The sequence below is a fragment of the Pan troglodytes genome, chromosome 2 (genome assembly GCF_028858775.2).
Source record: "Pan troglodytes isolate AG18354 chromosome 2, NHGRI_mPanTro3-v2.0_pri, whole genome shotgun sequence".
Classification (NCBI taxonomy): domain Eukaryota; kingdom Metazoa; phylum Chordata; class Mammalia; order Primates; family Hominidae; genus Pan; species Pan troglodytes.
Genome location: NC_086015.1, coordinates 163694276 through 163721595, shown reverse-complemented (window position 1 = coordinate 163721595; position 27320 = coordinate 163694276). Strand labels below are relative to the sequence as shown.

At 36.4% G+C, this 27320-nt stretch overlaps 1 protein-coding gene across 4 annotated transcripts in view; it reads left to right on the top strand.

Annotated features, from left to right (window-relative positions):
- Positions 1-27320, top strand: part of KPNA4 (karyopherin subunit alpha 4) — a 64726-nt gene that overhangs the window by 21311 nt on the left and 16095 nt on the right. For all 4 annotated transcript variants that reach the window (XM_009446630.5, XM_016940022.4, NM_001280407.1 and 1 more), the window contains 10 exon segments: positions 7419-7463; positions 8357-8446; positions 8564-8593; positions 8689-8741; positions 12700-12795; positions 13316-13401; positions 16201-16287; positions 18129-18298; positions 18392-18436; positions 22344-22475. In XM_009446630.5, coding sequence (XP_009444905.1) covers positions 7419-7463; positions 8357-8446; positions 8564-8593; positions 8689-8741; positions 12700-12795; positions 13316-13401; positions 16201-16287; positions 18129-18298; positions 18392-18436; positions 22344-22475 — 834 coding nt within the window.

Here is a 27320-nt window from a genome sequence, read left to right as displayed (position 1 = left end):
TTCCCTGTTGAACACCATCTCTTTGCCAGTGTGCACATATACATGAACACACACACACAGTTTGGTAATTGTCTCTGCTACCAAAACTAGCTATTGAAAGGTCAAGGAGGCCGGGCACAGTGGCTCATGCCTGTAATCCCAGCACTTTGGGAGGCCGAGGCAGGTGAATCACCTGAGGTCAGGAGTTCAGGACCAGTCTGGCCAATGTGATAAAACCCCGTCTCTACTAAAAATACCACGCCACACTGGGCGTGGTGGCAGGCACCTGTAATCCCAGATACTCGGGTGGCTGAGGCAAGAGAATCACTTGAACCCAGGAGGCGGAGGTTGCAGTGAGCTGAGATCGCGCCATTGCACTGCAGCCTGGGCAGCAAGAGCAAAACTCCATCTTGGGAAAAAAAAAAGGTCAAGGATTCCCATGTCCTTTTGGCATCACAGCATAACTTAAGGCAAGAGAAGTGCAAGATATGAAAACACCAAGCAACTGTACCAGAGCCACAAAATAGCTCTTGTTTATAATTTTGAGTTATGACTTTTTCATGATTCTTAGCATAGAAACTACATTGCCATGCATAGTAACTACAAATGACAATTACATATTTTTTGACATTGTTTTCTAAAGTTGAAAAAATTGGCTGGGTATGGTGGCTCACACTTGTAATTCTAGCACTTTGGGAGGCCAAGGTGGGTGATTCACGTGAGGTCAGGAGTTCGAGACTAGCCTGGCCAACATGCTGAAACCCTGTCTCTGCCCAAAATACAAAAATTAGCCAGGCTTGGTGGTGCACACCTGTAGTCCCATCTACTCCAGGCAGGCGGATCACTTGAACCCAGCAGGCTGAGGTTACAGTGAGCTGAGGTCGCGCCACTGCACTCCAGCCTGGGCGACAGAGTGAGATTCTGTCTCAGGGGGAAAAAAAATGATACAGTTTTTGAGGCATAAAAGATCTCAGAGATCCATTGAATTCTCTTTACAAGTGAAGGAATTAATACCCGTAAAGGTCGTGACTTGCCTATGATTTCATTAAAGGTAGAGCTGGGACTAGTAGCCATATGCTAGTAGAGTAGTATAACCATATACTAGGAAGTCATCCTGGGAGGAGATGTATGCATTTATTTTCTCTTCTATCATATGTAACCTCGTGCAAAAGATAGAAGAATATAGAGAACTCTGGGAATTCAGATTTTTCCCTTCTTTATTTTGTGACTTTTCCAAATAGACATGTATAACTTTTTAATTTAACACATTTTCCTGTTGTTTGAATGTTGAAGAGATAGTGAAACTCTAATCCTTTTCTTTGGAGTTAACACCTAACAGTTTCTTACATTTTGGCAATTTTTAAAAATTATATTTATGTACTAATAAATTTTCAATGCTTACAGTTTAGATATGGATCATTTTAAAGTATGGTATCTATAGACTAGAATTATTTCTTAATATTGCTCCAATAGCTTGCCTAGATTAAGTCTGACCTCCTACACTCAGTGTATTTTCAGACTTCTCTTCACTTATGCTCAGTGTCCATTAATCTTATCACTTCTTAAAGAGATAAGAACTTGATTGTGCTTGAGAAGACTTTTGCCCATCACTAGTAGAACTTCAGGCCTTTAATACTAGTGTTAATAAGTGCTACCTCTGAGAAATAAATCTACAGATTGAAAATTTGAACTAAACTTACTGCTTAAATGAACTTTTCTAAATGAAGGATTGTAATATGGGTTTTTATCCTTAGGAGATATTAATTATTGACCCACTTGAGTAAGCATTTAACAGTGTTAGGCATTTAAACTTTCCCTTTTATTGTCATAATGTAATTTATTTGCTAATTACATGCAGTTTGCCAACATAAATACTATTTGACAAAGGCATGAATAAGCACCATGATGGCTGCTGCTGCAGAGAGAGAGAAATAAGAAATAGGAAAACATACTTTTCTAGTTATGCTGTTTTAGCTTTTGGTTCACCATGTAATCGGGTTGAACAACTGTTTTACCTACCAAATGTGTTTGGGTTGTGATGATAATTTGGGTTGAAATCACCAGTAACTCACTTTTCTCTAGAAAGTATAGCTTAGCTTTATGTTATGTGATTGATTTGTCTCCTTGCCTACCTGTTCATTTCTGGCTTCTGATATTCTTCAGCAGATTCCACACATGCCATCTTTCATAGTTCTCTCTTTTTGTACATGCTATATTTTCTACCTGGAATGCCTTTCTCTAAATGGATTGCCGTTCAGTCTTAAAAATTAAGCTTACATGTTATCTTTAGTAATTACCCTCTTTACTGTCAGAGTGCGTTGTGTGCATGTTATTAATACGTGTATTAAATAAGTACAGTCAAGTAACATGTTTAGAATGGTGTTTGGCACTTGCTGTTTGCTAAGTTTGGGCCTTATTACTATTTTACTAAGTTATATTTCTGTATCAGAAGAGTGCTACCTCCTTAAGGGCATAGATATGCAGTGTCTGGTCCATCTTTGTATTTCTAATGCTTGGCAATTAGGTGATTAATAAATGTTTGAATGAATGCTTTCCAGGAGTCTCTAAATTAGTAATACTGTTAACTCATGTTGGGGAGGGAAGGCGTGTGTTTGTGTGTGTGTGTGCGTGCGCGTATATAACTTTTAAAAACCGCTTTATTACCTCTCATAAAATTTACCAATTTTAATTGTAGAATTCAATGATATTTAGTAAATTTTCATAGTTATGCAACCATTATCACAATTCAGTTTTAGAATATATCCTAGTCACCACACAGAAGATCTCTAGTGCCTGTACAAATTTTTTAATTCTTATTTTCTTTTTTTTTTGGTAGTGCTGTTACCTAAGTATTAACCTTCCTAAGGTATCAATGAAAGTCAGGCTGGGTGAAATAAAATGAAGGCATTATATTTCTTATCTTTGTATTATTTAGAAAGAATTTTCTTTAACATTTTTCTCTAGTGAGATTGAGTCCTAACTAAATCCTAACTTTGCTCAAGAAAATTTAAAATATCCAAAATTGTACAGTAATTACTATGTCATATTTTAAACTAACAATTTTTAGGGCTTTAAAGAAAAACCATGTGTTGGTAACACTGACTTGAAAATTAGCAGGAATCAAGTAGCCACTAATCGGAAATTAAGGAGCAATTAAGTGGAAAGAAAATACTAGAATCTACACCTCATTAAAGCAGGGAAAGTGTTTAGTCCCTAGTGCTTAATACAGTGATGGATGCATAGTAAATGTTCATTAAATACACAAACTGCATTCCTTTTAAATAGAGCTAGCATTCTGTTTTGACTTGCTTAAAATTTTTTGTCAATTTCTTATACCCTTTTGCCTGAATTTATAATTTTATAACTGTTTGACAAGCAAAGAAATATAAAATACCTGAGTGATCTGCCTAAACTCTACCCACCTCCTCTGAGGAAATAGCAGCAACAGTACTCAACCTCCCCCACTTACAGTCGTTGTCCTTTATATAGCTCTCTGGCCTATACATAAGGCTTTGGCCAGTTTGTCAGCTTTCTGGAATTCTAATTGACACCACTGCTTACTGCATCAGTGTAAGTCATGTGAATTCACAACTAATATATTTTCATGTAGTATACAAAGCCTGCTCTTTAAGGACAGGCTTAGAAGTCTTATATATCCCTTTCATGGGGTCCCGAAGAACAACTATTGTTTGGAGTAAAAAACATGCCCAAATGCTGCCAGGCTGTGGTGCACAGGGTGTCTTTCTGCCAGTTCATTCATTCTCTACCTTGGAGAGGAAAAGAAAACTCTTGCTCTATAATAAAGGGATTGTCAAATCTCTTATTTTGCAAAGTTTCTGTGAAAGTGGTAATAGCCTGGTCTTATGTTGTTACTACAGTGCTAAGTTGGTTTGATAAATGCTTTATTAGTAGTTTCAAATTATCAAAAAACCTCCAGACTTTGTTGTAACAAATGAGTATCAAGTAAAAAGAAAATCTTTCGGGTCAGGCGCGGTGGCTCACGCTTGTAATCCCAGCACTTTGGGAGGCCGAGGCGGGTGGATCATGAAGTCAGGAGTTCGAGACCAGCCTGGCTAACACGGTGAAACCCCATCTCTACTAAAAACACAAAAACTTAGCCGGGCGTGGTGGCATGAGCCTGTAGTCCTAGCTACTCAGGAGGCTGAGGCAGGAGAATTGCTTGAACCCGGGAGGCGGAGGTTGCAGTGAGCCGAGATCCCGTTACTGTACTCCAGCCTGGGCGACAAAGTGAGACTCCGTCTCACAAAAAAAAAAAAAAAAGAAAAGAAAAAGAAAATTTTTTGTAAATCTCCGGATTTAATAAATAAGATGTAATATAATGGGAGAAAATTTTTTGGAGTAAACAAAACATTTATGTAAATATGCAGTATGTAGTTGTTTGGGATTTATTTAATAGTATGCTCTAATGAAAAGAAGTTAAAGCCCATTATACCTTAATCCTGCTACTTTAGATGAAGTGATTGCTAATAAAAACTTTCCTTAGACTGGAAATACCCAGTCCCTCAGAAGTCTACCTTATTTATTTGTTGAACAGTCTTAAGTAATGCATCCTACAGATATTGTTTTCTGTGCCTGAGACATAGATCATAGTTTTGTGTTACTAGAATTGCTTATTGATTTCATATTGTGATATTATGCAAAGCTCATTGTGTTGGTAATAGTACTTTTGCTTTAGTGTGAACCATTGGCTCTCCAATTCACTTGAACTCTGACTTCGAGAAGTGTGGAAAACAATATGGCTTAGTGGTTAAGTGGCTTTGTGTGAGACTGTCTGGGTTGTAATCCTAGCCACCTTTGGACAAACAATCTAACTTCTCTAAGCCTCAGTTTTCTTATTTTTAAAAAGAAATAAAGGGTTGTTTTATTCTTACCTCATAAGGCTATAATGATTATATGAGATAGATGTTAACACTTACCATAGTATTTAGCTAATTATTTTTACTCATTTTGCAGCCTATTTTGTTATTTTAACATTGACTCCTGGTGTTTTAAAAAAATCTATATCTGTACCAAATAAAGTTACATAGTATATTAGAAAGTGATAAATGGTATAGAGATAAATAAGGCAGGGAAGAGAGAGAGAGAGAGAAAGTACCCAAATAGAGAGTTGGCAGATGGTCAGGAAGGGAAAAGCCTTCCCATAGAGGTAAGGAACTGAGCACTGCAGGTAGTAGGGGAAGAGCATTCCAAACTGAGGAAATAGCAGCAGCAGTAATACTAAGCTAACACATACACTGCTGTGTACCAGGGACAGTTTAAGTACTTTACATATTTTAGCTGATTTAATCCTTAACAGCAGTCCTGTAAAGAGGGTGTTTTTACTATCCCAATTTTATAGATAAGGAAACTGAAGTGCAGAGAGCTAGTAAGTAGTATGGCTAAAAAAATTGAACCCAGGCAGTTTGACTTTGGAGTCCATCTTCTGAGAAGTTACTGTATAGTGTATTAGTTAAGGCCTTGCTACAAGAGACTTTCCAGTGTGTTCGAGAAATAGCAGAGTTGGTGTGAGTACAGCAGAATGAATGAAGATAATGGTAGGAGCTAAGGTCCAAGCAGTGGTATTTGGGGAAGGAATGAGGTGGGAAGATTTGATTTGACGTAAGCCACTGTAAAGACTGGGCTTTTAAGTCCGAAGTGGAGCGTGTGAGAGTCTTTGGATATTTTTGAACAGGAGGATGATATGATCTGACTTTTTACAAAATATTTTTTACTGATTCCTTGGACCTTTCCTTCCTTGGAGTCTATGGGTAGAATTCAGGAGGGCCCCTGGAATTTAGAAGAAATTACATCTTTATTTTCACTAACTTATAACTGAAGCAGTGTTTCCTTCACTCAATGTAGCCAGTTAACCATAGTAATATTAGAATTACCTGTGACTGTTACCACCAATAAAAATCACCTCTTTGTTGCATTTATGGTCGTCATTACTTTGAAATTATAGTAGTTATTAGACCCACTGCTAGATCCCATTTAATGTGATAATAAAGAAGCACTTACATTACACTTTTTTTTACATTTATGTATCAAGATAGTTTCCTTTGTAACTAAATATGTGTATGTATATACATATATATACACATATATACATATATACACACATATATACATATATATACATACACACACACACACACACATATATATATATAGTGTGTGTGTGTGTATTTAAAAACACTATCTGAGAAGGTATCCATTGATTATACCAAACTGCCAAAGGAGTCCATGGCACATAAAAATTAAGACTTCCTATGAGGATTACTCTGGTTGCTGTCATTATACTAGACTCTGGAGGAAGACAGAGGGTAAGAGCAGGAGGGCTACATGTTAGGAGACTTTTGCAGTTATCTAGTTGAGAGATAATGGTACGTTGGCCCAGAATAGTAGCAGAGGAGGCAGTGATATGTGTTTGGATTGTATGTCTTGAAGGTTGAACCAACAGGATTTGCTGACAGATTGAATATGTAATGTGAGAGAAAAATAATCAAGGATGGCTCCAAGGTTTTTGGTCTTTGCACCTGCAAGGATGGAGTTGCCATTTGCTGAGATGGCAGGTGGAGTGTATTAAAGATCAAAAGTTCAGTTTTGGATTTAAGTTTGTGATATTTATTAGACATCTAGTATGACTTTCTGAGTTGTTACCGCTACGTAATACACAGTCATTAGAAAGAATAAGGTGAACCTGTATGTAAAAACAGATTGAACTTATATTGTTTCTGAACATTTGAATGTTTTACAGTGAACACACATGCCTGTAGTAAGTAACTTAAAAAATGAGAAAAATATGTTTAAAAGTAAAACAATGGCCACGGTGTGCCATAGAATAATTGGGTGACCATGAAAAATAATAAAATAGGTCTTTATACACCACCATGGAATATCTCTAAGGTCTATAAACAAAGTAAACCAAAACAAGGTAAAAAACAGGATAGATAGACATGTGTCAGAATCATGGTAAATCTAACAGTGTTTTCTATGAGATAAGGAAATTGTGGGTGAGCAGGAGGGCTCCTTTGGCTTTTTTTCGCTTTTTTTTTTTTAAATAGTTGAATTTACTAATCTTGTACATGTGTTATTTTTTGTAATATCATCGGTTCATATGAGGGGTGAGATGATGGGCTCTTTTATTCTTTGTACCTCTGTATTTTTATAAACCTTATGTTATAGTTTTTAAAATTGTGATATAGCCAATATTGTATTAATAATTTCAAAGAGATTTTTCATGTTTTGCAATATGAATGGGAAATGAAGATTGAAAATCATCTACATAGTATGATTTTTATTATGAGTAAGATTTGACTTTATATCCATATGGCTAAAAGAAAAGATTAGAGGTGTATATTGAAATGTTAATAGTGGTTTTCTCTGGATAATGGAATTTGAGGTGATTTTAAAAATATTTTCCTTTAATTTTTTTGTAGACTATGAGAAGACAACGAAATGAAGTTGTAGTTGAATTAAGGAAGGTGAGTCTGATTAATATTGGGTACTTCTAAGCATAATTCTAACAACATTATAGCATTATATACAAGATGCCAAATATATATTATGTTTTTAGGTAAAATGTATAACCTATTGTATAACTAAATTTTATTTACTAAATTTAGTTAAACTTATTAAAATCTCAACTGCTAAGCATTTTTCTTTAGAAAAAGGAGAGATTTTGACTAAATTTGACAGGCTTTTGAAGTTGAAAGGATACAACTTGTTACTTGTTCATTATGCAAAAACAGATATAAAGAACTTAAAGTATAAGTCATTGAGATACAGTTGTATTAAATAGTTCTGCTATTAATGGGCAGTAGTAAGTCCCTGAAAAGAACTTGTTGCAAACTTCAACTTTTAAGTATTATAGTTGAGAATATATTTATAAATTTGCTCCAAGCATTTTAAGTGAAGTTGAAATGGCCCTTGATTTTTGTAAGACATTGTTGGTTTTTGTCTAACTTTGAACTGCCCAACTTCTGCTTTGACTTTGCTTTTAGGTGGTAAAGAGGAGCTCCCAGATCATGTATAAAATGGTTTAGTACTTTTAAATAAATATTTGTGTTTGGTTCTGGCTTAAACTGTACACTATATTTTTTAGTCAAACTTTTGTTTTTGTTTTGTTTTGTTTGTTTTTACATAGTTCACGGTTCATTAAAAATGTAATATTTGGGAACTGGGACTCAAATTAGTGTTGCGTGAGTGGTTAATTCACAGTTTGGTTTAATTTTTTACATTTGAATTTTACTTTTAAAAGGCACTTCATATTTCAGTTTTTAGGCACAGGATTGCCTGAGCTTTGTATCAAAGTATTCAGGTGTTCTTTTTAGCTCAAATTCTCTGTTTGGTTTTTTTTTTTTTTTTTTTTTTTAAGAATAAAAGAGATGAACATCTCTTAAAGAGAAGGAATGTACCACATGAAGATATCTGTGAAGACTCTGATATAGATGGTGATTATAGAGTGGTAAGTCATTGTTATTGTTATTCTGTTAACTTAAAAGTACGAGTGTAAGATTTCACATTAATAAAAGAATTTTAAGGTGACTTTTTAACTGAGTTTTCTCTTTAACTTTTTTCCCAGCAAAATACCTCTCTAGAAGCTATTGTTCAAGTAAGTTGGATTTTTTCCCTCTCTTCATTTGCATTTCTTGTCCTCAACAGCTAATCGTGATATATTTACATCATAAATTATTTTATTTTTTATAGAATGCTTCAAGTGATAACCAAGGAATTCAATTAAGTGCAGTTCAAGCTGCTAGGTAAGTTGAATTTTGAAGACATGTTTAGATTTTACAACTTACACAGGGGTTCTATTTTGAATTTTTACTATTGAGTAGTCCCTGTTAATCAAATTTAACTTGATGACAAACAATAGTAAATAGTAATAGATTAACTAAATTTTTTTTTTAATTCTGTGGTTTAGAATATTAAAATTGGTGACAGTTTTTTAAACAATTTTTATTTTTAGTTGAAAGTGTACACTGAAGCTTTAATATACATAATGCATACAGATGCCAGGGAAAGTTGATTTAACAAATTAATGCCATAGAGTAAGAGAAAAACATTATTTGTAAAGCTTTACCTTTTACTAATGAATAGGTTTAATTTTATAAAGTCAGATTCTTCAGATCCTTACCAGGTATCTTAATTCTTCTCACAATCCTCATATTGATCAAACAATAAATCCAGAATTATAATGTTACTGTGTCAGTGTACATAGACAAGTAGATGTAGATTAAGATTAATGACGGCCGGGCGAGGTGGCTCACACCTGTAATCCCAGCACTTTGGGAGGCCGAGGTGGGCGGATCGTGAGGTCAGAAGTTTGAGACCAGCCTGGCCAACATACTGAAACCCCGTCTCTACTAAAAATACAAAAATTAGCCCAGCATGGTTGTGGGCACCTGTAATTCCAGCTACTCGGGAGGCTGAGGCAGGAGAATCATAACTCCATCTCAAAAAAAAAAGAGATTAATGACTGCATACACTCCCAGTGTCTTTCCAGGTAGGAAATACCAAGTTGTTTGAACATTTCTTTTTTTTTTTTTTTTTTTTCTGAGATGGAGTCTCGCTCTGTCGCCCAGGCTGGGGTCCAGTGGCGCAATCTCGGCTCACTGCAACCTCTGCCTCCCGGGTTCAAGCATTTCTCTGCCTCAGCCTCCCAAGTAGATGGGATTACAGGCACCCGCCACCACGCCTGGCTAATTTTTGTATTTTTAGTAGAGACAGGGTTTCACCATCTTGGCCAGGCTGGTCTTGAACTCCTGACCTTGTGATCCACCTGCCTCAGCCTCCCAAAGTGCTGGGATTACAGGCGTGAACCACCGTACCCTGCCTGTTTTGCACATTTCTATTGTGAAACCTATGCTCTCATATTTTAAGGGAAGAGGCAGAAAAATCTATTACTGAGACCTTTGTATTAATAAATAGGTTGGGGAAGACATGGTTGTATCATAATGCAATTTAGTGGTTGCTTTGTATATTTATGAATATAAGAATAACACCCTATGTTGAGTTTATCAGTAGGAAAGAGACAAGTAAGAAACTGATCCTAGTTATAGAATTTGAAAGTGGAAAAAGTTTGTAGGTCTATCCAATACCTTATCCAGTGCTGCACGAATCTGTTTTATATTTATTAGACTTTTCCAGTATTTGTTTATTCACCTTAAATAACTTAGAACTGATAGGGAAATTATAAAATTACAGTATTGTGTACCAGAGGTAAAATAACTTCTTAGAGAGGAATTCTTTATGTAGGCAGAAAAATCTCAGAACCATTCACATTGCAAAATAGCAAATTAATGTTTATAGGAAGAATGATTAAGAAATCGATTATGCTCACCATTGTCAGAGTTGAATATTGGATAGTTTTGGGACAGTTCTTCTCAACATGCAATCTGCAAGAAAATTAAAGCCCAGTGTACCCTAAGAGGTTTTCAAAGTATGATCTGTGGGTCACTGGGAGATTCCAAGACAATTTCATGGGTATGCAAGAGCAAACTGATTTTCATAATAATTCTAAGACTTTATTTGCCTTTTTTTCACTGTGTTAATGTTTACACTGGTATTGCAAAGCAACTGTGAGTAAAATTGCGGGCTCCTTAATGCAAATCAAGACAGTGGCACCAAACTGGTTTTATATTATATTTTGTAAAAATTATATTATTCACCATTATGTAAAGAATAAAAGACATTTCTCTTCTAAAATATCCTCAGTGAAGTGTAAAAAAATTTTTTAAAATTAAAATTTGACCCTTGATCTCATGAAACCTTGTTTGAGAAGGCTGGGTTAAGACTTCTTCGAAGTGGTTTTTTTTTTTTTTTTTTAAATTTCCACTTAATGCTAAGCACTGTGCCATGTGTTGAGGAAATAGCATGTGGTATAATTCTTTCTCTTTAAGAACTTTATAAGCTAATTGGAAAGGCAAAACTGTATTTTAAAAAATAGGGGGCTGGGCGCGGTGGCTTAACGCCTGTAATCCCAGCAGTTTGGGAGGCCGAGGCCAGGGGATCACTTGAGGTCAGGAGTTTGAGACCAGCCTGGCCAGCATGGTGAAACCCCCATCTCTACTAAAAATATAAAAGTTGGCTGGGTGTAGTGTCACATGCCTGTAATCCCAGCTACTTGGGAGGCTGAGGTGGGAGAATTGCTCGAACCTGGGAAGCAGAGGTTGTAGTGAGCCGAGGTGGCACCACTGCACTCCAGCCTGAGTGACAGACTGAGACCCTGTCTCAAAAAAAATAAGTAGTGATAGCACCAAACGTAGGGCTATGCTGTATAAATCCTCTTGAAATTCAAAGATGGTGTTATGTAAAACGTAGAACTTGAAATGGACTTTGAATAGAGTTTGAATACATAGAAGACCGGGCATTTCAAGTGAGGGGTTTAGGATAGGTTCAGTCTTATTTCAGTTGAAATGCTGTGACAGACAACTAACCTATTGTTTAGTTACAGAGAATAAGATTAGTTATAAGATGGAGCCAACTTGTGAAGTAGTTTAAAGCTAGGTGAAGGAGTTTACATTGATAAAGGTAGTAAATAAGCAGCCATCACATAGTTTATATAGGGAAATGATTTGGTTAAGCTTTCATAAACATTGCTTTTATATAGTAATACAGGGTGTTCCAGTGGGTAAAGATATGATTAGGCCACACTGAGGACTTATCAGCTAAACCTGTAGTCCCCCACATGTGAAAATAGACACTAGGTTTTGTTTTTATCTTATAAGCTCCATGAGAGCAGTGATGTGTCTGTCTTTTTTACCTCAGATTCTCTAGCATCTCTCTGGCTGTTTTCCTATCAGTTGCTGTGCTTATTCCATTTCTCTTTAGTTGCTGAGATGAAAATGTTGTTGAACTTTTATGGCCTTTAATTTGGTGTGTAAAGTAGAAGGAAGAATTAGGGACTAATATCAGCTATAACATATTTCAGCAGACTACCTGCTTTTGTCATTTGACTCTATTGTGACCTAGCGTGAATAATTTTGGATATTTTGGTGACCTCTTAATTCCTTTCTTAGCAAGGTAAATGCTATGTTGAAGAAATCTGCCCATTTTTTTCTCTGAACTCAAAATTATGTCCAAAAGTAACATGTATTTTTTAAAAATTAGTTTTCTTTTTATAAGTCACAATCAGGACTTTACTGAGGGAATAATAATGTTGTACCATTAAAAGTAGTAAAGTGGCCAGGCTCCGTGGCTCACGCCGGTAATCCCAGCACTTTGGGAGGCCAAGACGGGTGGATCACCTGAGGTCAGGAGTTCAAGACCAGCCTGGCAAACATGAGGAAACTCCATCTCTACTAAAAATACAAAAATAGCTGGGTGTGGTGGCGCACGCCAGTAATCCCAGCTACTCAGGAGACTGAGGCAGGAGAATCACTGGAACCCAGAAGGCAGAGCTTGCAGTGAGCCAAGACTGTGCCACTGCACTCTAGCCTGGGCAACAGAGTGAGACTCCATCTCAAAAAAAAAAGGTAGTAAAGTGGTTCATATCTACATTCTTATTTTTCTAATTATTTGTCATCTCTATAAATTTAATTTGTATATCTTTTTATAAATTTAGAGAAAAGGTTGCATTATATAAATTGTTAATTTCAGAGAAGGCACTTGTACCAAATATTCAGATTTATGTTAATATTTGTCAAATATGAATTTAAATTTAATCATAATATTGTATGTTATTAAGTTTCACAGGAGTGTTTTTATCTCTTACAGGAAGCTTTTGTCCAGTGATCGAAATCCACCAATTGATGACTTAATAAAATCTGGAATATTGCCCATTTTAGTCCATTGTCTTGAAAGAGATGACAAGTGAGTACATTATTTATTTATTTTTTTAATTTAGAATGTATCCTTTGGAGAAGACAAGACTCTAGTAATTAGTTTGATCTTTAAAGAAAGAAGAAAAGGGCTATGGGATGGAGTTGAAAAGTCAAAGTGAAAAGCAGTGCAAGGTTTGTTAACACCAAGAGATGAAGGTAGTAGCCAAAAAAGGAACTTGAGAATGATAAATTTAACTTTTATGCTTTGAAAATTGGCAAGAACTAGTTTGACCAGATAGGTACTTGAGAAAACTGTTTGGGGAGTAGTATGCAAGTATCTTAAAAAAGATTTCTTACTAAAAATAAGGATGCTGGAGGAGGTTGTATGCTTTTTATACTGAAGAGATGTTTTAAACAGTTGTTGAGGGTTAAAAAAAATATGCTGGATGGATAGATAACTTTTGAAACAAAATATTTAATGCATTTTAAATGGTAGAAGGAAGAATGGTTAGATATTTGGCCCAATGTAAAAATCCCTGCTGTTTAAAAATACTTGTTTTTTTTTGTAGTCCTTCTTTACAGTTTGAAGCTGCATGGGCTTTGACAAACATTGCATCTGGAACTTCTGAACAAACTCAAGCAGTAGTTCAGTCCAGTAAGTTGGTTATTAATAAACATAATTGTGATTTTTTTTAAAAGTCGGTAAAAAATAGTGATCTTCCCAAAAGACTATGGCAATTTAAATTATAAAATAATAGCTACTATGTAGTTATTGAAATAGGTCAACTTAAGTATGTTACTTTAATCTTCTTATTCTGGTGACTGATGTTTTTTGTATTTCCAAAAATTCACTTGATTCCTTTCTAAATATGAGAACATTTCCTAATTATAGTAGCAGATTACATTATTATTGTTACACTTTATTTATAGGACATCAGTAGAAATAAAGGAGTTTTTCCTGTTGCCACATTGCCTCAGCCTCTCTTTTTTTGTTTTTGTTTTTTTGTTGTTGTTGTTATTTTTCTTTCTCAGACAAGATCTTACTCTTTTGGCCAGGCTGGAATACAATGGCACAATCTCAGCTCACTGTAGCCTCGGCCTCCCAGGCTCAAGAGACCCTTCCGCATCAGTCCACCAAGTAGCTGGGACTACAGGCATGTGCCACTGTGCCTAGCTAATTTTTGTGTTTTTTGTAGAGACAGGGTTTCACCATGTTGCCCAGGCTGGTCTCTAACTCTGGGCTCAAGTGATCAACCTGCTTTGGCCTCCCAGTGTGCTGGAATTATAGGCATGAGCCACCACACCGGGCCTCAACCTCTCTTAATGAGATTTTTCTCTTTTTTTTTTTTTTTTTGAGATGGAGTCTCACTCTATCGCCCAGGCTGGAGTGCAGTGATGCGATCTCGGCTCACTGCAAGCTCCACCTCCCAGGTTCATGCCATTCTCCTGCTTCCGTCTCCCAAGTACCTGGGGCTACAGGCGCCCACCACCACGCCCGGCTAGTTTTTTGTATTTTTAGTGGAGACGGGGTTTCACCGTGTTAGCCAGGATGGTCTCGGTCTCGATCTCCTGACCTCATGATCCGCCTGCCTCGGCCTCCCAAAGTGCTGGGATTACAGGTGTGAGCCTCCACGCCCGGCCATATCATATATTTTAAAGAAATCTTCTATAAAGTAGTCCTAGTTGAAAGAATGGCTCGAATATTTTTTCATTGTTATTATAATAGGATTGCTTTTTTTTGTTTCAAGAAATGTAAGTGGAAAATTACTGTTGGAAGTAAGAACCCGAGTGTATTGTCTTCATGAATAGTATTTGATTGTTCTACCAAACAAAGAAATTAATAATTTTAAAGAAGATACTTTTAAAATCCTCTTTAAATATGTAAGCAGCATACTTCTCTGAGCTTATTAAAAATGTAAGCACTAATTTGTACATTTTGAAGGGGAACAAAGATGTTATCCAAATAATCATTTTACTGTAGACACTTATGTTGTAATATTACTTAGAAAAGATAATTACCTCACATCCTATTAAAACTGGTTTGGTTTTGGGTTCAGGTGGTTTTTATTGTGGTTTTTTGGTTTTGTATAGCTGACTGTTAAGAAAATTTTTTGGTTTCATAACAATGTTTTATTCCCTCTCATACTTTTTCCTTTCTGTTATGTATGCTCTCTAAAGATTAGAAAGAGGCTTAGAATTTTTTTTGACCCTGCTAGTCTGCTTTAATATACCAAAAAAATAAATAAATAAATAAATGAGGTTGGGCATGGTGGCTCATGCCAGTAATTCTAGCACTTAGGGAGGCTGAGGCAGGCAGATCACTGGAGTCCAGGAGCTAGAGACCAGCCTGGGCAACATGGTAAAACCCCATCTCTACAAAATGCAGGAAAAAAAAATTAGCCGGGCTTGGTGGCATGCACCTGTAGTCCCAACAACCCAGGAGGCTGAGGTAGGAGGATCACTTAAGCCAGGGGAGGTCAAGGCTGCAGTGACCTGTGGTGACACCACTGAACTCCAGTCTGGGCAGCAGAGTAAGGCACTATCTCAAAAACAAACCCATAAGTGAATTACCTTTTATGATATTACAAGCATGATTGAGCTACATATACTTAAATAGTGCTTTTTAAAGTAATATCAGAAGGAAAGAAGAAGAATCATTTGTTCAGTGCAGTATTTTGTTCAGATACAGACCTATCTCTGTTTCCCATCCTGTTGAGTAACAGAATCACTTTCTGATTCGGAAGATCCCACATGGCCCAGGAATCACTGGCCTGTCTTAAAGACCCACATGTTGTTAACATAAATTTGTGTTCAAAAGTTACTTCAGGCCGGGTGCAGTGGCTCATGCCTGTAATCCCAGCACTTTGGGAGGCCAAGGCAGGCAGATCACTTGAGGTCATGAGTTTGAGACCAGCCTGGCCAATATGGTGAAACCCTGTCGCTACTAAAAATACAAAAATTAGCCAGGCATGGTGGCTCACACCTACAGTCCTAGCTACTTGGGAGGGTGAGGCAGGAGAATCACTGAAGCTTGGGAGGCAGAGGTTGCAGTGAGCCAAGATTCCACCGCTTCCCTCCAGCCTGGATGACAGAGTGAGACTCCGTCTCAAAAAAACAAAAAAAAAAGTTACTTCAATAATGTACTTTTTTTTTTTCAAATTACAGATAATCTATAAGGAATTAATCTTGAAATTAATTCCAGGTTTAATTGTTAATGAAATTTCACAAGCCTAATTTAACACTTGTCTGGATAACTCATTTTGATACTGAGTAAATAGTCACTGGTCAAAATTCTTCCAATAATGCTATTCCAATAAAATTCATTTAATGAGGCTATATTTTAAGTATATTTTTATAGGTTCCCTTTTTTTTGAGGTCTCAGCAAAAAAATAAAGATTGATTTTTGGTTTATGGTATCTTCAACCTTAAGTATTGTTATTTTTTCTTCCATCAGATGCTGTGCCACTTTTCCTGAGGCTTCTCCATTCACCCCATCAGAATGTCTGTGAGCAAGCAGTGTGGGCATTGGGAAATATCATAGGTTTGTATAAAACTTGTAATACTAGTCTAAAAATTGTTATCATATACTAAGTAATAAAAATAGCTACTAGTAATCCAAAAGAGAAAACAGTTTGCCTTCAGTACTAGTTTTTGTGAAATAGCTTACAGAAATTTGAACTGTATTACTGTAAAAGCATAAAGTCATAGTAAATAGAATTTTTGTTCCTTAAGATACCATTTTTTTGGTATATAGTTAGCTCTTAATTATTTGAATAATTATGCAAGATGTATACAATTTAGACCTTCTGTCTCATGCTAGGATCCATTTTTTCTTCCCCTAACCCCCATGTTGATCAGTGGGGTCCCTTTTTATTTCTCAGCTTTCTCCATCAAAGAAAGTAACAAGAAAAAAGACAAAACTTAAACCAATAATTTTTCTCCGTAATGACAGTTCTGAGAAGAGTCTAAAATGAAATTTTTTCTCTCTTGCAGACTTCAGTACATTAGAATTTAGTAATGTATAAAATATAGTAATATTATTTCCTGTCACCATGAATCAACAAGACATAATCATAGCCTTTTGACAGTCTGGTTAAATATTTAACACTGTGATTACTATAACTTTCAGGTTCTCTCTGATAAATAATTGTAAGGAAAATAAAGACAATTCTGATATTTCAAGGATTTGTTTTTTTAACTAGAGCCTAAACTCAAAAATTCAAAGAACTATTCTCCAGTAAAGGATGGAAAAAATCTGAATTGTATTGTGCCCCAGTATAGCTCAGAGACCTTACAGTTATGAGTGGGGGCTGAGGTACTGTTTGTAGGGGTATTGCTAATCTAGTGAAGGAGAATGATTCTAAAGATTATTTTTGCCAAATTCTTTATTCTTGCATGGAAATAATCATTGTTGCTTTGATATGCCATCTCTTTATTGCCCTTATACAGGGCCAACATGAAAGTAAAGAGTGGTTATGAATTTTTAAGGGAGAATTTCTCTGTAAACCATTCTTGACATTGGGTTTATACTATTAGGAATGCTATTGTTTCTATATCCAGACTCCCTCACTCTTTTGCTTTTATACCAAATGTTAGATTTAGAGCTATTATACAGCATCTTGATCTTTCATTTTTTTATTCCAGTGACATTCCGTAATTAACATGAATATAAAGATGCAAAAAGAACAAACATTTTATCTCCAGATATTATAGTGCAAGGGAAGGTGCTTTCACTTATGGTAACATTTCAACATGGCTTCATATTAGAAACTGCAGTGATGCTTCAGATACAGAAATTAAACTTGGCAGTCCTCTGCAGCAGTGGTTCTCAAACCTTAGCATGCAATCAGGACTACATGGGGTGCTTGTTAAAACACAGAATTCCAAACCCATAGAGTTTCTGCTTCAGGAGGCCTGAGCTAGAGCCCAATAATCACATTGAGAACCACTATTCTAGCACTGGTTCACCCTTTTTTTCTGCCATAGTTTTCTAAGTGTATAGAGTAATTTATAGTTCATAACCTTGATGCTCTGATACGGGATCATAAGTACAAATTCAACAAATATTTTCTTGATACATCTTTTTTATCACATGAAAGTTTGTTAAACTGGGAGTATTGTTGAGAAGTTAAAAGCAGCAGTTTAATTAAGTGAGCAGCAAAATGCTGAAGATGGGAATAATGTGCAAAAGAATACCTTATCACCTTATGTTGCCTCTCTTGGCTCAGAGACCTTGAATGTGAGCCTGCTTGTTATTGTCTAAAACTGAACAGTGTATCTGGATAAAATACATGAAGCAGCATATTCCCAGTGCTTTGTGTTTTCTGAAAATGCTTACTGTCAGTATGTTTTATTGAGTAAATTAATCCTTTTTTTCTACAGGTGATGGGCCCCAGTGTAGAGATTATGTCATAAGTCTTGGAGTTGTGAAACCTTTACTTTCCTTCATAAGTCCATCTATTCCTATAACATTCTTAAGAAATGTTACTTGGGTTATGGTCAACTTATGTCGCCACAAAGACCCACCACCACCAATGGAAACCATTCAGGAGGTAAACACTTTTAAAAAAAAATTAAAAGAGATACCATTATATATATATTTTTTATCTGTGTATGTTTTTAAATCTACATATTTCTCTCCTCAGATTCTTCCAGCCCTTTGTGTTTTAATTCATCACACAGATGTAAATGTGAGTAAATGTGTCCTATTATATATTTATGTATGTATGTATGTATTTCTAGGGCTTCCCCTGTGACATAGGGGAGAAATATTATACTAACACATTGTGTCAGCATACTATCAGATTTTCCCATTTCAAGAGTTATTTTATATTAGATTAGTTATTTTATAATATTTTAATATTTACTCTATGTTTATCTATATCACAAAATATAATACCAGTTAAGAAATCAAGCATAACTGTTATTTTGGTGTGGGCAATATTGTATGTATGTATATATATTAGTGTTATAAAAACTGACATTAAAAGTTTTTAAAGTTGCCAGTTAGTGGTGATTTCTCTTACTAAGATCATGTCTTTAATTGTTCTTGTGCTTTTTACGGAAGCTCATTTTGACAGTTTGGCCAATGAAAGCACACACAAATAGTGCTGTTTTTGTTTTTTGAAAGATGAAAAAGGAAAATGTTTGTGCATGGATTTGTATTCATATACACATACCAAACCATGGACATCAATTGCCCTTTAATTCCATTTTTATTCTATTTCTCAGTTACAGTGACTGGCAGTGGCTTCATTTATCAAGATAACTCTTGATTATCCAAACAACAGGAAAAAAAAAATCAGTGCAGGCAAGATTTTAAACATAGCAAATATATTTTGCTTATTTTTACTAACACAGATGGCAGAGGAAAAAGCAACTCAGGGAGTATGAATGAGGTGGAAAACTGCCCTGAGTGCTTGTAAAAGCCAGACCAGCCTTTGGTGTGTTAGAGAAACCAGGAATATAATGGGTAAGGGAAAACACATGAATGAAATGTTTAGCAACAATCAGGAACTCATGTGGTTCTTTAAAAACAGTTTGGCATGGTGACCAGTGTTGGACAAGCTGCTTCATTTCTTTACAATTTAAAGGCCTATGCCTTTTGGCCAGAATTTAATTTGTATGGAACAAATTAAAATTAGAATTTTACTGTATCAAACAGTGACATAATATATAAAATTCATTAGATGAACATGATCTCTGTGGTAGAGTTTTTGTTTGTTTTTAGCCCCAGATAGTTTAGGATCTTAAAAAATGTGTAAGTAATTTTTGGTTTTGGCTCCTTAATAGCCAAGTTCTTTGATTAAATTGTGAATTTCAATATTTTGCTTTGAAAGATTTACAAGAGGCCAGGTGTGGTGGCTTATGCCTATAGTCCCAGCACTTTAGGAGGCTGAGGCAGGAGGATCACTTGAGTGCAGGAGTTCGAGACCAGCCTGGGCAACATGACGAAACCCTGTCTCTATAAAAAATACCAAAAAATTAGCCAGGCATAGTGATGTGCACCTGTAGTCTCAGCTACTCAGTGGCTGAGGCAGGAGGATCTCCTGAGCTGGGGAGGTCAAGGCTGCAGTGAACTGTGATCATGTCACTGCACTGCAGCCTGAGTGACAGAGCAAGACCCTGTCTCAAAAATAAATAAATAAATAAATAAATAAAACGATTGGCAAGAAAGATTTAACTTCAAAGTTTATACCTCTACTGCAAAACAAGACATCTTGGTTGACTTTATTTAGAGATAGATTGTGTTCTTTCCACCTATTTACTCCAATCTAGATGAGACTGTGACTCCATTTTCTTGCCTTTGATGTATCTTGAAGAATTTCTCAAGCCTGTTTACATTGTTCTTTTTAGTAACATGATTAACAAATAATATTGCTTACTAAATATTGTGTTAGAAGTTTGATTTGAATTATGATTTTGATCTGAGCATATTAGTGACATGTCCTTTAAAAACATGTATCTAGCTTTTATATACAGTTATGAGCAAGTAACTTGAAATTTTTGGCCTATGTCAACAAATTTTAGCATATGTTAATATTCCAGAAAAGAAGCTCAGTTACATTTGCAAATTGAAATTTAGGTTTTTTCACATATATTGATACCATTTTTTTATGTGAACTCTTTTTTTTTTTCTTTTTGAGACAGAGTCTCGCACTGTTTCCCAGGCTGGAGTGCAGTGGCATGATCTCCACTCACTGCAACCTCTGCCTCCTGGGTTCCAGCGATTCTCCTGCCTCAGCCTCCCGAGTAGCTGGGATTACAGATGCCCGCCACCACGCCTGGCTAATTTTTTTGCATTTTTTAGTGGAGACAGGGTTTCACTATGTTGGCCAGGCTGGTCTTGAACTCTTGACCTCGTGATCCACCCACCTTGGCCCCCCAAAGTGCTGGGATTGCAGGCGTGAGCCACCACACCCAGCCTGTGCGAACTCTCATTTGATGTCTTCTTTTTACATTAGAAATATCCCTAGAGCTTTCTTGAATTTCCTAAGAAACAATGGCAAAGCACTATTTTCACCTTTTAGGAGTTTCGGGGTGTCTTTTTGGTTTTTTTTATGTTTTTTTATTTTTTTATTTTCTCTTGGGTGTCCTAAGCATAACATTAGTTTACAGTTTTACGATTTTTTTAAAGTCAGGGTCATAAAAACAAGAAAAAATAAACAATGCCGAATTGTTTCTGTTTTTCATAGAGACGGGGTTTCACCATGTTGCCCAGGCTGGTCTGTAACTCCTGGGCTCAAGCAGTCCACCTGCCTTGGTCTCCCAAAGTGCTGGGATTACAGGCGTGAGCCACTACTCCCTGCCTGGTTTATTGTTTTAAAGGTTTTACACTTCTCCAGCTTGTCTTGACACAGAGTTCATATTCTGGAAAGGCTTTGGAAGTAGTTTTAGGCACAATTATTATTCCCATGTCTTTGTCAATAATTTGTGTATTTATTTGCAGCAGTTAGAGTTGTTTGTCATACTGCCCTTTGGTCATAACTTCTAATTAGGACCTAACGTACTAGGAAAGATCAAACACATGGCCCGTTGTACTTAAAGATGTAATCGTTAAAAAAAATGGTAGGCTACTTAGTAGTAGTTGATTACACAGGCTTTTTTTTTTTTTTTTTCATAAGTAGCAGCTGTAGTGAAGTACGTATTTTTTGTTTTAATTACAGGTCTCACAGATTGACCTATGATTATTTTAATGTCTTGATCTGCAGCTGTAGGGGACTTCCACTATTTAAGAAGTTGCTGGCCGGGCGCAGTGGCTTACGCCTGTAATCCCAGCACTTTGGGAGGCCGAGGCGGGCGGATCATGAGGTCAGGAGATCGAGACCATCTTGGCTAACACGGTGAAACCCCGTCTCTACTGAAAAATGCCAAAACTTAGCCAGGCGTTGCGGCATGCGCCTGTAGTCCCAGCTACTCGGGAGGCTGAGGCAGGAGAATGGCATGAACCCGGGAGGCGGAGCTTGCAGTGAACCGAGATCGCGCTGCTGCACTCCAGCCTGGGCGACAGAGCGAGACTCCATCTCAAAAAAAAAAAAAAAAAAAGTTGTCTCCAGTTCTGTAAGGCAAAACAAACTGGTTGGAAAAGATTAAAGTATTTTATACTATAATATGAATACTTGGGTTATTGGCTTTAGGCATATCTACATGGTACTTACAATACTAGAGAACTCCTTGAATATATTCATCTAGCCCAGATGTTTTGAACAACTGTGCATGTTGGATACATGTAGTCTTTCCAGCTTTATACATGAGCCACAGTGTTTTTGGACCTGTTATCCCTCAGCCTTTGGGAAAGAGAATGTCTTTTTCTCCTGTTTTATGAGCTGTGTAGTGTGCGTGTGTATCTTAGTGAACTAAGATTGGATACTAATCTGGGATCAGAATCCTGAATATGGCTAAAAGACGTACGTCTTCGTACAGACATTTATAGATGATGATGTTTAATACCGTAGCGATCAGATTCCAATCTGATTAAACTGAGAGAAGAAAAGAAGGAAGAAGGTAGTTGAACAATTTTAGAATGGTTGTTTGGTCAAGAATTACTAAAATAAGAAAATATTTAAAAGTTGTTTGAATTTTTATTTTATTCATTAGATATTGGTAGACACAGTCTGGGCCCTCTCTTACCTTACTGATGCTGGCAATGAACAAATACAGATGGTAATAGACTCTGGAATAGTTCCTCATTTGGTTCCTCTGCTCAGCCACCAGGAAGTTAAAGTTCAGGTAAGTTTGTTCTTAGTTAAATTATAAGTATTTCTTACCACTAATTGCTTTAAGCATGGCATTCAAAGATGGACAATTTCAGTAGTTTAAAGTATATTCTTAGCATAACAACAAATCTGTGATGGAAAGGGGAAAATAAATAATAAGAAGACGCCATTGTAGATTACTAATTTCTTTTTTTAAGATGGGGTCTCACTGTCACCCAGGCTGGAGTGAGGTGGCGTGATCTCAGCTCACTACAACCTCCACTTCCTAGGTTCAAGGAACATTCTCCCACCTCAGCCTCTTGAGTGGTTGGGATCACAGGCACACACCAGCATGTGTAGCTAATTTTTTTCTATTTTTGATACAGTCAGGGTTTTGCCATGTTGGCCAGGCTGCTCTTGAACTCCTGGCCTCAAATGATCCTTCCACCCCAGCCTCCCAAAGTGCTGAGATTACAGGTGTGAACCACCATGCCTGGCCGGATTACTGATTTTTAATGTAGACCAGGGAAGTTCATTATAGCAACATGCATGGCATCTGAAACAAGTATTGACAGACACTTATTTTTTCCTACTCCTCTTCTTTTTGTTCTTCCTCTTTCACTTCCCTACTTTTTTTTTTTTTCTTCCTTGCCAACCATCCTTATTTACTCACCTGGCAAGTTTAGTTAACTCTTAGCTTCATTGGTGCTGAAATAAGGGTACTGTACTGAAATGTGCTGTTTAGGGACTTTCTAAATTGTTGCTTTTCACTTATTTAAATTTATTTTTTATTGTTTAAATTCTTTCACGTAATATTTATCCCAAAGAACTTGCATCTAGAAAGAGCCAAAAACAGAGTGTGAGAAGTTCTCAGAGATATAAGCAGTAGCTGTTAAGCTACAGTTGTAATGGGGGAGACGCAGCAAGCTCCCTCTACCTTTCTGAGGTAAATAGTATATTTTAATCTGCTAATGGCTTAGAATCTGTAAAGTACAATAATCGCATAAGAGAAACCGTTAGTCTGTAGCCTAAGTCATTATGCCTGAACATCAAAATAAACTGTGTGGAGCTGTTTTTGATTTCTCCTGCTCAACCCCTGGAGATTTCTGTTTCAGAAAATATTTCTTAGAAACTTGAGCTTTAAAATGCTCTTCAGGTGATACTGATACATAGTCAGATTAGAGACCCTGTACCTTAAAATTAAAGCACTTTAAAGAAGGAACACTTAGCTAAATACAGAAAGAATTAATATAATTGGCTGGACATGGTGGCTCACGCCTGAAATCCCAGCACTTTGGGAGGCCGAGGTGGGCAGATCACAAGGTCAGGAGACTGAGACCATCCTGGCCAACATGGTGAAACCCTGTCTTTACTAAAATACAAAAAAAAAAAAAAAAAAAAATTAGCCAGGCATGGTGGCATGTGCCTGCAGACCTAGCTACTCGGGTGGCTGAGGCAGGGGAATCGCTTGAACCCAGGAGGCAGAGGTTGTAGTGAGCCAAGATTGCGCCACTACTCTCCTGCCTGGCAACTGAGCAAGACTCCATCTCAATAAAAAAAACAAAAAGAAAAAACAATAATTTGTCATTTAAGGCTATTTATGACTTATCTTAAATATTCTTGCCATATGTTTATCCTTAAGTTTGTATTTATTTTGTGTGGTACATATGTCTTGGTACAGAATTTTGGTTTGTATTTTGTTTTTTGTTTTTCCAGAAATAATCTTCAGTTTCCATAATGGACTTCATTAAGGATCTGTAGGGCTTGGAATTTACCTTTAGCCAGTGCTCAAAGAAAGTTGAAATTCTCTACTCTACCTGACACCTTATAGAGATTTTCTTATACTTTTCAATTTTCATGCCATAATTTCATAAAATAAAATAGTGTAATGGAACCCCATGTAGCTTTTTTCTCTGTACCTCTACTCCTCCAAATTTATTTTGATGCAAATTCCAGATATCATTTTACACAGCTTGCAGCTCTAAAATTTAAGCCTATTTTTTTTAACATAGCCACAATACCACTAGTAGACTTTTTAAAACCTTAATGTTAAATATTCAGTCAGTATCTGGATTTTATTTACTGCTTCATTATTTTTTCACAATTTTACCAAATCAGTATCCAGATAAAGACCACACATTGCATCTGCTTGCTATATATTTTAAGCCTCTTACTGTGCAACTTTCTTCTCCTTTCTTTTATCTTTCCTCTTTTCAATTTATTTGTTAAAGAAGCTAGGCTACTACAAAACATTTTTGGAAAACATTAAAGAAGACCTAAATAAATGGAAAGACATTCATGTTCATGGATTGTCTAATATTGTTAGGACGACTGTGCTTCCCAAGTTTGTCTACAGATTAAACACAATCCCTATTAAAATCCCATGTGCTTTTGGTTTTTGGCAGAATTTTACAAACAGATCTTAAAATCCATATGGAAATATAAGGGGCCTAGAAATAGCCAAATGATCTTGAAGAAGAACAAAGTTTGAGGACTTCTCATTTTCAAAACACTACAAAGCTACAGTAAATAAAATTTTGTGATACTGGCATAAATATAGACATGCAGATCAATGAGATAGAATCGAGTTCAGAAATAAACCTATGCATTTTATGATTAGTTGATTTACTTTTTGTGTGTGTGTGTGTGAGAGTCTTGCTCTGTTGCCCAGGTTGGAGTGCAATGGCATGATCTCGGCTCATTACAACCTCTGCCTCCCAGGTTCAAGCAGTTCTCCTGCCTCAGCCTCCCAAGCAGCTGGGATTACAGGTGCGTGCTACCACGCCCAGCTGATTTTTTGTATTTTTAGTAGAGACAGGGTTTCACCGTGTTGGCCAGGCTGGTCTCGAACTCCTGACCTCAGGTGATCCACCCACCTCTGCCTCCCAAAGTGCTGGAATTGCAGGCGTGAGCCACCGCGCCTGGCCAAGTTGATTTTCAATAAGGAAGCCAAGCCAATTCATTGGGGAAAGAATAACCTTTTCAACAGATGGGCAAGAACGACTGGATATCCACAAGTAAAATAATGAAGTTGGACCCCACTTCATACTACATGCAAAAACTCAGAATAGATCAAACACCTAAATATAAAATCTATAAATTTAAACCTCTTAGAAGAAAAATACAGGCATAAATTTTTATGACCCTAGATTAGACAGTGGTTTCTAAGATGTGACACCACAAGCAACCAAAGAAAAAGAATTGATAAGTCAGGCTTCACAAAACTTACAAACTTGTGTGTGCTTCAAAGAACACCATCAAGAAAGTGAAAAGACAACCCATAGAATAGAAGAGAATAGGTATTAGAAAATTATGTATTGGCAAAGGGATTTACATCTAAAATATTTAATGTACAAAGAACTGTTACTACTCAAAAATAGACAACTCAGTTTTTAACTTGGCAAAATATTTGAGTAAACAGGCTTCTAAAGAAGATATAACAAATGGTCAGTAAGCACATGAAAAGAAGCTCAACATCATTAGTCATTAAGGAAAGGGAATTAAAGCCACAGTGAGATACTACTTCACACCCGCCAGGATGGCTATAGTTAGGAAGACGATAACATACTTTTGGTGAGGGTGTGAGAAACTGGAATTCGTATATACTGCTGGTGAGAATATAAAATGGTACAGCCGCTTTGGAATATAGTTTTGGCAGTGCCTGAAAAAGTTAAACATAAGGTTACAATATGAACTGGCAATTAATTACTCTTAGGTACATACCCAAGAGAAATGAAAATGCATATCCACACAAAAATTTATACACAAGCATTCACAGCAGCGTTATTTGTAATAGCCAAAAAATGAAAACAATTTGAATGTCAGCCAATGAATGGTTAAATAAAATATGATACATTCACACAGTGAAATAGTATTTGGTCATGAAAAGGAACAAAGTACTGATGCATGCTTTAACACGAACTTTTAACAACATTATGTGAAATGAAAGAAGCTAGACAAAAAAGGCCAAATACATTTTGATTTTGTTAATATGAAGTGCCCAAGATAGCCAAAATCTTAGAGACAGGCATAGTGTCTTCCAGGGACCTAGGGATGAAGGCAGTGTGGGAGTGACCACTAATGGATACAGGTGTTCTTTTTGGGGTGATCAAAGTGTTCTGGAATTAGATACTAGTAATAGTTACACAACTCTGAATATACTAAGAACTACTGAATTGTACACTTTGAAAGGGTAAATTTTGTGTTATATGAATTTTATTTCAATTTTTTCAAAAATTTGGATCATTTGTCATGTAGAAAGGAAAATTAGAGGAGTAAAAAGCTTTACTTAACAGGAAATGACCTCATGCAACCACAGAAAAATAATTGATAATTCAAATTCATACCATAGTGAAATCTCATGTTAGGCAGGTATCTTCTTTCCTTCAGAAAGGCACTATGTTTTTTGTCTTTTTGTTTTTGACAGTGTCTTACTCTGTTGTCCAGGCTGGAGTGCAGTGGTATGATCACAGCTCACTTCAGCCTGGACCTCCCAGGCTCAAGCAATCCTCCCACCTCAGTCTCCCAAGTAGCTGGGACTACAGGCTCGTGCCACCACACCCAGCTAATATTTTGTAGAGACAGGGTTTTGTCATGTTGCCCAGCCTGGTGTCAAACTCCTGGGCTTAAGTGTTCCACCCACCTCAGCCTTCCAAAGTGCTGGAATTACAGGCGTGAGCCACTGCACCTAGCTGTTTTTATTTTTATATTTTCAACACTAAATCTAAAGTTCTGTCTTTTTTTTTTAATGGCACTATCTAAAATTATCCTTCTTGTTTATTGACTCCTCTCTTACAATAATATAAGCTCTGTAAGAGCTGGAACATGTGTCTATCTTCACATCTCTGTTCCTACATCAGTGCCTGATGCTAAGTGCTCA